The 12288-nt window shown below is 39.5% G+C and overlaps 1 protein-coding gene across 1 annotated transcript in view; it reads left to right on the top strand.

Moving 5' to 3' along the window:
* TSPAN7 (tetraspanin 7) overlaps positions 1-11186 on the top strand; it is a 123779-nt gene extending 112593 nt beyond the window's left edge. Inside the window, 2 exon segments of the mRNA XM_042460869.1 lie at positions 8030-8102; positions 10125-11186. Coding sequence (XP_042316803.1) covers positions 8030-8098 — 69 coding nt within the window. The 3' untranslated portion in view covers positions 8099-8102; positions 10125-11186.
* Positions 11187-12288: the final 1102 nt, after the last annotated feature.

Below are 12288 nucleotides of genomic sequence, written 5' to 3'. Positions count from 1 at the left end.
CTCTCAAGTGTCGTTCACCAGATTTATGCAAATCTTCTCAAACATTCAGCCAATGAATTAGCATTCACTCCAACATTCCATCCTCTCCCCTTTCCCAATAGCTCCTTACCTTGTATTCTAATATACAACCTATACATAAAACAGCATTTCCAAAAACAAGCCCTCAACATCACATGGTCCCCACTTTGTTGCTGACCAGGTCCATCATACTTGTTTAGCTTTAGCAAGGGAACTGCATCAGATGCCTTCAGACCATCTCCTGTCAAGTGACTTCCCCGCATCAATGAGCTGCAGTTTTCTTAGTACCTGGCAAAAATATATTGCCTAATGTAGTCTGTTACTCTAGCCAGCTTTCCTGAGATCATGACTTAAGTTCTTCCAGAAAGAAGATTTCCAGTAAAATATAATAATAATAATAATAATAATAATAATAATAATAATAATAATAAATTATTTATATACCGCTATTCCAAATTAGATCACAGCGGTGTACAGCAAGAAGTGATACAATATAAAAACCTGACATAACACGTATTACTGACAAAATAGTAACAACATCCCATTAGAAGTTACAAACTATAAAACAGATAATTAAAACAACAAAAACAAAGGTATATACACATACAAATGTGCTATATACAGTTAGCCCTCCTTATCCATGGGTTCTTTAATCTGCAGATTCAAGCATCCATGGCTTGAAAATATTTTTTAAAAGTATAAATTCCAAATAGCAAACCTTGATTTTACATTTTATATAAGGGACATCATTTGCTCTATGCTATTGTATTTAATGGGACTTGAGCATCCATGGATTTTGTTATCCATGGGGGGGGGGGTGTGGAACCAAAACACAGTGCATAACAAGGACCCACTGTATGGATGGGAGGGAGGGTGTTGTATCTTTGACCACTTTCTTCTCTGTAAATGTCCATACGCTGTAACACTATACTGTGTATATGAGAACTGGGTACCATTTCCTTATTTAATCCTTTTCTTTGCTCCAAGTAACGTTGAGAGTATTTTCATAGTAATCAATAACACAGGGGACACATCAAACAGTGGCATGCCTTTTACTTTAGAGGCAGTTAATCTGCCATAAAGAAACTGTCTTTAGTTTTTGCTCCTTCACAGCTGACTGTTTCTTGCTGCTCTTTGCACAATTACTTAGAGAATGTTCAGCTTCTATAAAATGCAGGCTTTCTGAAGTGGAAAAAAAGGGGCTGTACCCACATGAAAGCATCCTATTCCTATAGCACAGATTGTTTAAGCACAGAGTTTGAGAAAGCTGCCTCAGGCCTCAGAGCGTCTGCACAGATCATATTCATAGGCTTTCTTGTTGAGCAGAACTCTGTGCAAACCAATTTGAGCGACATTTGTTTTGTTTTTAATCTGGTGTCAGTGCTGTTGCCTGGAATAACTTTACATTAACAAGCATTTTTTGGAAGAGAAAGGCAAACTACTGTACTTTGGTCTCAGGTAAAATTAACATCTTGAGTCACTCTTTATTAACCTACTGCCCTCCACATATGTTGGACTAAAATTCCCATAATCTCCAGCTAGTTTGACTGGATGGGGATCATATGAGTTGTAAGTCAACCCATTGGTGGGGTACGAGGTAGAGGAGGACTGATCGAAATTGTAGAAGGCCATGTACATTTTTTTAAAACAAATTTGTGTGGATGGACATTTTGCCTGTTAATGTCAAAATTGCCCTTTGGGAAAGTGAATTGTACAAGAACCAAGAGTGTAGCTAGTGGTTTAAAAGGTCACTAACACAATGTGAAGTCAAAGGCTTTCATGGCCGGCATTCATAGTTTTTTGTGGGTTTTTCAGGCTATGTTGCCATGTTCACTAACACAGTGTTTCAGAGAGAGAATTATAGCTAGATGACTTATGACATAGGAACATATTATAGTACAATTTGCAGGAATGTTGACCTGGTTTTATTTGGAGTATGCAGAGTATCAGCATTTATTTGTAAATGTATTGGAAATCATTTACAATCTACAATAACTGGTCATTTTTTATTGAGCGGAGGCCATGTTATAATTTATGTGCATCCTTTTATTGTTTTGTGGGTTTTTTTATTGGAAATTTGTCTGAGCAAATTTATGTATTTGTACACTGATTGTATGAGACACAGATCAACAAAAATAATTAGTTTAGCTCAAGCATTGTGTATCATATTGTTGAAAAATGTAAGACCTACCAGTACATAAAATTGGAACCTGGGCCTCAGCCTGAATTCAGGCATGGAGGGTGGTACAAGAAGGATGCTTGAATATTAGCTTACTCTTTAAAAACAAAGCAACTATCTAGACATAGGCTGCTGCCATACTGCAGAAATAAAACACTTTAGCCTCCATGACTCAGTCCTATGGAATTCTGGGATTTGAAGTTTGGTGGGACATCAGAGCTCTCTGACAATAAAGGCTAAATATCTCAAAAAAACAAAAACAAAACCACCACAGAATTCCATAATATTGTGCCATGACATTTAAAATACAGTGGTGCCTCGGGATACGAAATGATCGGGTTACGAAATTTCCGGGATACGAAAAAGTTGGATTGGCAAAAACTGTTTCGGGTTACGAAATATTTTTCGGGTTACGAAATTCATTTCGGCGCGAAATTCAAATGCTGCAAAGTGCAGCTATAGGCTTTCCAGTGCTAACGGAAAAGTGTTTCGGGTTACGAAATTTTCGGGTTACGAAAGGAATGGCGGAACGAATTAATTTCGTAACCCGAGGCACCACTGTAGTGCCAAGTTGCTTCATTTCCGTAATGTGGCAGCAGTAGACACAGTTTCATTGCCTGTAAAAGAAATGATCTTTAAAATATTCTACTGGCAAAATAAGACTACCACATTATTTCTAGATTATTTATCTAGCATCTAATGTTGTTGTGAAATACTTTACAACTCCTAGCTGATTTATTCTCTTTTGAGATAGGTTACCCCAAACAGCAATGGTGGTGGCCGGAGGGAAGGTGGGGGGAGAACCTGGTATTAATTCCTAGGGCCCAGGGTCCAGAAGGAGTGCTGAGGCTTGACTGTGTTGCATATGGCTTTGTCTTTGAAGCAGAGCAGTCCCAAACCTCATATTTTGTTATTTGGTGAGAACAGAAAGTGTTGGCATAAGCTGTACTCACAATAAGCTGCTCCCTTAGCATTTAGTTGATAGTAAAATGCTCTCAAATTGTGTATTGAGTGCTGTGGAGATCTGCCTGTTGGAAGTATGTCTGGTACCTATTGTTCCTAATCTCAAATCTAAAAGCCCACGTAACTTAAGTGAGTAGTGTGTGAGCCAGGTCTACTGTACATAAAGCCCACCTCAGGTTTTGCAGGATGAGGGCCTCTCCTGAGAGTTGTTGTGAAATCTCTAAATTTGTGGGAACCTGAAGCTCTTGCTCCCCACTTGAGATGAACTTTATATAGGCCTGCCTGTTGAGTGTGCACCAGCCAGTCTTGAATTGGCCTGGCAAGAGAGGGGTTCTCTTATTTTGTTGCTTAGAAAACTTGGCAACTTGAGTTTGGAGCCCTGAAAAAGTGTTTATGGTGAGACCCAAAGCTCCTCTTGGAGGCCCTAATCCCAAGAGAGACCTTGAATAGTGCAGAACTATTGTGTGAACTTTGTGCCCAAGCAGAGGTGAAGCAGGGAGTCCCACATACAGAGTCCTAGTCTTGTTTCTGCTCCTTTAGTCTTCAAGCCATAAACATTACCATGTTTTTTCTCTGATTACATGCATCAATATTTGGTTTTTTCCTGCAGAGAATTGAAAGGTTGCAGGAAAGATGCTGAACAAGACAGTTTGTAGGGAAAACAATACATTTTTTGTGGACTGAACAAACACTTATTTATTTATTTATTTATTTAGCACCCTGCCTTTGTCCCAACACAGGATCGAAGACAGTGTGATCTGCACCCCCCGCACTTCTGCAGTGATGTTAATGGCATAAACCCTTTTAAAAGCACAATACAGCTTAAAAAAAAGTATAAAGGTTAAAACACGATTAAATTGAACGCTTAAAAAACCCACACAAGTTAAAAAGTCAACATAAAACTTCAAAAATCATTCCAGTCTATTATTGACTTCAGTGTAAACCAATTAGGTTTGTAGATTAATTTTTCTAGAGTGCTGAAGGGGAAATGAGGTAACTCTGATTGTCTTTGATATGTACATTCTTCCCACAGGAAGCTGGAAAACTAGAAAACAGCTTTTGCACGTTTTTTAACCATTCAAAAACCTGTAAACCTGTAAAACATGTTTGACCAGAGGTAACAGTGGGACAAAGAACTGAGCATTAATCCAGGATAAGAATGGCTCCTATACCACAATGCCATTCTCATAAAAATGATTGTATATTTCCAATAGTATTTGTATGCAAAAAGAATGAAAGGAAGACAAATGGAGACTCTTGCACAGAAACTAAATTTGCTAAGAAGGCAATTCTATGTGTATTTAACCAAATTTCAACCACAATTATTCCCTTACAACATGACTACTGCCTCATTGGAGGTGGAGGGGCATGCACAGATATGCCCAGCCAATGTGACAAAAATAGAGATGGGTGCTTTTCTGCACCCTACTCTCCACTGGGAAGGCAGTAGTCATTTTAGGAGATGGCTATGGTTGTAAACTGGGGTGTGGAAGATGATGGAGGACAAGTACCTTTGTCCAATTTGACAGAGTTTTATGGTAGGTCTGTTAGGAATTAAAATTACAGGAATTTATCCCTAGTCCAATTTGACAACCCTAGATTATGAAGAAAATTACTTGGCACATTTGTTTAACTTGAATGTAGAATATAAGAGTGTTTAGGAAAATACAAACAATGGAAGTGTTGTTGTGTATATTGTGTACATTCTATCTTTTTCTCAATATGGGACTCAAATTTCCAAATTTCATGGATGTTCAGAAGGAAGGTAACCAGTGAACTTCCAGCCTATTTATGAAATCAGTTGAGGAATCACTCAACGGAGCAGCATGAAGGATTTGGGATGTGCTAGACTGGAGGAAGTCAACCCACAATGGGAATATGTAAAAGGCAGTATTGTTGTGGCAGTCAAAAGTCTCCCATACTTTGAAGTGCCAGATTGGACAGATGGAGTGTAGGATGAAACACGTTACTGAGACATTTGGAAGATTAATCTGATTGAGACTAACAAGCACAGCAACACTTCCATTGTTTGTATGTTTTGCTCTATTTTCCTAAACATTCTTATATTCCACAATCAAGTTACACAAATGTGCCAAGTAATTTTCATGATCCCATAACATCAGATGCCCTAAGGACAGAATGAATGAGACAGAGCGGCTGTAGTATATCATTGGGAATAATTGTGGATGCTATAAATAAGTGTCACCAAAGTCCTTTGCTAAGAATGCTTGTTTCCAGTACTTGGCAATGGCAAATGTTGGTTGTGCAGACAAAATTCACACCTTTAATCTGTACCTTTAAAATGCAGATTAAGGACCTTTAATCTGGAGGTTTTTAAAATTACTTTACAAGGAAGTGCTTCCAGCTAAATGCAGAAGTGATTGCACAGGTGGTATGCTTGCTTATAAAATCTGGAGCCACTTTGTGTCTGGCTGTCTCCTTTTGCCACATCAGCATATACATTGCATACCGGACATGGCTCTTTTATCTTTAATAGTTAACAGAAGCTGCTGCCACACTGCAGAATTAATGCCGTTTGACACCACTTTAACTATCATGGCTCCATCCTATGGAATTCTGGGATTTATAGCTTTTGTGGCCACAGAGCTCTCTGACAGAAAAGGCTAAACATCTCACAAAACAGCAAACCTCAGAATCCTATAGTATTGAGACATGGCAGTTAAAGTGGAGTCAAACTGCATTAATTCTGCAGCCAGATCCTGTAGCAGGAAGATGTAGTGTAAAGTTCTGCCAGGCAGAACTATGCAATTTCCCTTCCTCACCCTACCCAAGGATGATATCAGTGCTGTGTGTCTGTCTATAGGAACATACCTGCATGTGTCTACACCATCCTGCCCCTTCCTCCCCTCTCCAATGGCCAGTAAATGGCCAGGTATGGAGGGATGCAGAAGCTAAAAGGTAAGTTGGCCATTGGAGAGGGGAGGAAGGGGCAGGATGGTGTACACACATGCAGGTATGTTCCTACAGACAAACACACAGCACTGATATCATCCTTTAGTGCATCGACTTATAGGAATGTAGCTGGCTGCTTTTCTGCCATGCCTGCTGCTTTCCATTGGCCAGTAAGAAGGCACGTGCTGGCTGAGTATGTGTGCAGCAGCTAAAAGATGATGAGACAGGAGACATCTCACAGTTCTGCATCTTTCTTCTCTAAGATCTTTTAACAATTAAGGTTACAGTAGCTAGTCCCATATTCCATCTGGTGATCCAAACAACATGGCAGGAGGTAGAAGACTCTTGTGAACCAAACTGTGTCAGCTAAAGCCAGGAGCTCTATGATACAGGAAAACCTGGAGTTCACAGTCATGAAACTGAAACTGAATCCAGATAAAACAGAGGTACTTGCTGTTAGAGGCCCTAATCCGTGAATGGAGGTTTGTCAACCATTCCTGAAAGGGGTCACACTTTCCCTAAAGGACTGTGTTCGCAGCTTGAGGGTGCTCCTGGACCCATTGCTTCAGATGTGAGCTCAAATAGATGTGACAGCCAGGAGTGCTTGTTATCGCTTCAGTTGATATGCCAGCTCTGCCCCTTCCTGGAACCTGAAGACCTAAAAACTGTGGTGCACATGCTGGTAACCTCACAACTTGATTTCTGCAATGCGCTCTACATAAGGCTACCCTTGTACTTAGTCTGGAAACTCCAATTAGTTAAAAACATGGCAGCCAGACTGGCCACCGGGAGATCTAGAGGTGACCATATAACACCGATCTTAAAGTCCCTCCACTGGCTGCCTATTAGTTTGCGGGCACAGTACAAGGTGTTGGTTGTGACCTTTAAAACTCTTCATGGCTTGGGTCCAGCTTACCTACAGGATCACCTTCTCCATACAATCCATCCCGCACACTTAGGTCCTCTGGGAAAAAATTTACTGCAGCCAGCAAAAACTAGGTTGGCTGCTGTTACCTGGAGGACCTTCTACTCTGCTGCTCCCAAGTTATGGAATGGCCTGCCAGAGGAGATCTGGAGTATTGCTAATCTTGACTGGTTTAAAAAAGCGGTCAAGACGGATCTCTTTCGACAGGCCTTCTCAGATTAGAATGTCAGTTGCCTTCCATCGATTGTCTGCTTTGTTTTAATAATTTAATTGTATTCTTTTTATTGCAGGTGGGTGGATTTGTGAGATATTGGCCTGTTACAGACTGCCAAAATAAAGCTGCTTCGGTTCTCTTTGGAGGTACTGTATGCTGTTTAAATGATGCATGCATCCTAAGAATCCGGAAGCTGCACCAAAGCTGCACTCCAGTGCTTAGGAATGGAGTATGGCTTTGGCGCGACCTCTGGACTCTTAGGACCCATGCGTCATTTAAATAGCATACCTCCAAAGAGACCCGAAGCAGCTTTATTTTGGCATTCTGTAACAGGCCATAGTGTTTTAATTGTATTTTAAATTGCATCTGGTACATAACCAGTGTTTAACTGAATTGAGATTTGTGCATATCCCAAGATGTCAATTGTGGCTACTACAATTTTAACTTGGGCTCTAAATTTTAAGGTCTAAATGATAATGTTGTGCTATAACCATTTGGACTACTAGGTGCTTATGTTGAGTTAATGGTAATGGGAAGGAAATACCTTGTTTTACACTGAACAAGTAAGAAACACTTGAATTACCTAGAGGCAAATATAATGAAAATATAGTGTCGTTTAAAAAATTAGAATGTGGCAGAGAAACAATTGGTGCTGTTTCGCACTTAAAGTAATACTGTACCTGTACTGTACTGTATTTTGTGTTTTTATATATTTCAGTTAATTAAAACAATTCTAAAAAGCCTCTCTGTATGTCAATATGGATTTCATGCTGCTACCTGACTGCACATATGAAAATTCTCTCTTTCCTCCTTACAGTTGATTGGAATGTTGTTGGCATGCTGTTTGTCCCGATTTATTACTGCCAATCAGTATGAGATGGTGTAACAAGGTAGGTGTGTATATTGCCTTACCCAGGATGCTATTCCCAAAGTGACTGAAATGCCTTGGCCTCCCTCTCTCTGAAACAGATATGACTAGTCAGCTGCTTGGACTACAGTGGGCGGACTTTGTAGTGCAGATGAAAATGCAAATTGTAGATCAAAACATATATATTAGAATCTGCAAAAAGAAGTGCTGTGCAGTGGGATTAAAATTAAAAAAGGTACATTATTTTGATTTATACAATATATTGGAGACTGTAGTGCACAGCCATGGGTCGCATACCACCCTTCATTGTGCATTCTTGTTTTAAAGGCCTCAGTGTCTAGGGTCCAAGCTTCTAAAGTTCATCTCCTGACTATGCATGGGGTCAGTGGAGAAGACCTTTGGATATCCTGTCACTATCTGAGGTGTCATTTGCAAGAAAGCACTAAAGGCCTTCTCTGTCGAGCTCTATATTTATCCCATCTTCATTGGTATAACGTTATGTTTAGGAAACATTTTTAACGCCGCAGTATTGGGAATGGTTTGCTGTTTGAATTTGTCTTCCTCTTGGTTCATAACCTATCTGCTGCTTTTTTTTAATATTTCTCAACTTTTCTAGTATGGGCTAATTTCTTTTATTCATAGAGCTTAGGTGGGATTTTAAAAATTGTAATGAAATAAATAAATAAAACTCTTAACTTTTAATTGCTTAGCAAAACATGGAAAAATTAAATTTTGGGGACAATATAGAATCCCTAGCCACATTTCCCTGGGCACCTTGATCTATTTACAGTAAAGGGATGCAAGACTACAAAATGCAAATAATCACTTTCCTATCTGAATTTGTTTCCTGGTCCTAAGTTGATATGCTTCCCTTGTGTCAACAACATAGCACCATGAACTCACTTGATCTTGTCTGATTTTAGAAGCTAAGCTTGATTGGCCTGGTTATTACACGTTTGAAAGACCACAATGGGAATGTCATGGAACTCCAGCATCTTGTCTCTAACACAGTAGAACCGGGTTCTGCCCATATTGGGGCAGATAGACCAATGGTATTGTGAGGTGGTTGGCATCCTGTTAGGGGCATATACAGGTGTAAATCAACATTACATCTATGCATGTCAGTTGTTGTGGAGGTTGCAGTGACCAAAGCCCCCACCCTTAATACTTACTGCAGAGCCACTGCCGTCCTCCCCCCAGCCATTCTGTGGCTGGTAGAGAGGGGAGATTGGATAAGCATCTTCATAGCCAGGTGAAATGTCCTCTGGAAGTCCCCAGTAAACTCCAGCAGATGATAGAATCATTTCATGTCTAGTTACAGGGGCATAGAGTTTATTGCACCAGGGTGGATTGGGAACGGAACGAAAAGGGCTGGGAATGAGTGCAGAACGAGTGGGGGATGAATTTTACCACACACAAAAGCCCCCATTCCGTTCCCTTCTGTTCCATTTCCCACCCGTCCCACAGGAAACAATTTTTGGGAACGGTTACTGTACAGTTCTCAAAAATCGCCTCCTGTGGGACGGATGGGGAACAGAATGGGGACTTTTGTGTGCAGTAAAATGCGTCACCCACTCATTCCGGCCCCATCCCGGCCCCTTTTGTAATGCACAAGGCCTGTTCCAGGCACTTCTCTAGTCCCCCCTCCACTCTCCACCAGCCATGGAATAGCCATCCAGGGTGGTGGTGAATGGCCAGCTGTAGCATGTTCCACATATGGAAATAATATGATACACTGAGTTTCAGAAGGTTCTGGCCAGTATAAGGCAGCATCCTTACAAATAGATGTACACAGTTGCAGTACTGAAATAGACTGCAAACACTCTTGCTCATGCATTCCACTCATTTAGATTCCTCCCAGTAATTGAAATGGTGCTTGATGTTGGTATTCTGCTTATTAATATGCCAGAAATAATAGTGTTGAATGCATATAGTGGATCTCTTTCTTTCCATTGGATCTAACCACTAGAATCATCCTTTGCAAGACTGGATGTTACTTTAAAGTATTTAATACTTTCCCCCTTTCTTTTCTGTCCTTTTCCAGGGGTGTTTTTCAATCAGGAACTGGGTAATTCTTGGAAGACTTCTTAAGAATGTTAGAGCACACATACACAACTACAACTACACATACACTCACATGAAAGCTGCCACCTTCTAACTCTGTACCATGCGTAGTGTACCATTCCGTGAAGTACTGTCGTGCCACAGAAGTAGCCTGAACCATTCAGCATCCAGTACTGTACACTCCATCCTGAAGGCTTTGCATACGATGGCACTATATGTATGTTCTTGGTCAGACTGTAGTTGCATTGTAAAGTTAACAGAAGTAATCCATTAACAGCAATGACTGGGCTGTGCATGTAGTGACTGGGGGCGTAAATAGCCTTTCACAATGGTTAATAAATGTCGCACACATCCATATTAAACTTGTATACAAATATATATATATATATATATAAAATATTATTTTGGTTTATTAAATTTTTAATTTCTTGGTTTTCTTTACTGCATTACTAAGGTGTTTTTCCCCCTCAATCTATCTATTTCTCTCCCATCCAACCCAAAATCTGCCCAAACAAGAAGAAATCAGTTATGGAATGAAATACTTGAAATATATATATCCAAAATCCAATTGAGGGAAATTGTTCTTTTGATGTTCTGCTTCATCCTGGTTTCTTAATCAATGTTGTATGCCCAGTGCGTTTGCCAGTTGGCCTTTGTCTAGTGCATTTTGCCTCTGAACATGAACCTGTGTAATATTGTTACTAAAGCTGTGTTGTTTGCTTACTGTGAACCCCCTAAGTTTGCTTCCTTTTTATTAGACAACCCAATTGTGCTGTGGTGCAACTTTCCTCTTCTTCTTTATTCCCTCTTTTTTTCTCCTCTTGCATTGAAGTTGCCACCAAATACATTATCAAATCAATCAAACTTTAAACAAAAAGAGTGTGTGGAATATTTAGAATGGTGGGTGGGGAGCAAAAGTTTAAGACCTTTTTAAAAAAAATAGAAATTTTTTAATAAGGCCTCTGTCTAGCATGCCAACAAGAATGCATTGATATTGTGAGTATTTGTGATATACATATTAATAAATGGAACCATTACGGATTTCTACTAGCTTCCTCTTTATTCTTCAGTTCCAACTTTTTCCTTAAGATAAACTTCTTCTTTCAGCACCAGCATTACAAAAGCTGTACTTTTAAAGTATTGCCTACACTGAATTGCTAGTCCAGCTAGTGTTGACAAATTAATATATGTGTAAATACTGTTAAATTCAATGGGCTTTCCCACTCAGATAAGCAGTTCTGTTCAGGCCATAGGGCATTGGTTCTCAAATGGTGGGGCAGGACCCCCCAGGATGTGTGTGTGTAAGATGCTCAAGGGGGGCATAAAACATGGAGGCTCTGGTCCTTCCTACTCTTTCCAAACTGTTTTGTATGTAAACTTTACACTGCATTGAGTTAAAAACTGAATTTTAGTTAAATAAAACTGTTCTGATTTTTTAATTTAAAAATTGTGAAAAGTTAAAAATTCATGAACACAATACATATCATGGATCAAATCAGAAAGCAACATCATTCCATGAGTTCAATGTTGAGATGGTGGCAGACAAAGGTGTTCTAAAGAATTAACAAAAATAAAAAAGGGTAACCATTTCTTCTCAAAAGAAGTGTGACACGAAGGGGAGCTGTTCTGATTTGGACAATGTTATTTCATTATAAAAAGTGAAAATATGAATATACATGAATGTGCAAATGAAAATATGCACGCTAAATAAACAAAATATTTTTATTCATAGACTATATCAAGCGAGAGGTGGTGATGGTTGTGTGTAGATGTAAAGGGGGACCCCAAGGGTAAAAGGTCTGAGTCCCACTGCCATGGGATTTTCTTAGTAAGCATCTTCCAGATTTGCTGGAGGATCGTCTTTATAGGGCTTGTTTTAGGGTTTATTTTCATCCTGGTCCTCTGCAACATATATCATGAAGAAGCAAGGTTAACAAAACCTGTCATATTTCTTTTTTTAAAAATGCAAAGAAAGAAGTATTAACTATTGAAGCAATTCACAATTAAAGCTTCTTGTCACCATCTGACACTAGTGTACATTTCACCATGTTTCTTTGAAACTCACACATTTTCTTCCTACCCTTGTGCATTAAGATGGAACTAGCTGTAATTCCAGGCCTTTCAAAGACTTCATTTAGTACTGC

Source organism: Sceloporus undulatus, chromosome 3 (assembly GCF_019175285.1).
Source record: "Sceloporus undulatus isolate JIND9_A2432 ecotype Alabama chromosome 3, SceUnd_v1.1, whole genome shotgun sequence".
NCBI lineage: Eukaryota > Metazoa > Chordata > Lepidosauria > Squamata > Phrynosomatidae > Sceloporus > Sceloporus undulatus.
Note: the sequence above shows the minus strand (reverse complement) of the source record. Positions and strands in the feature narration are given on the sequence as shown.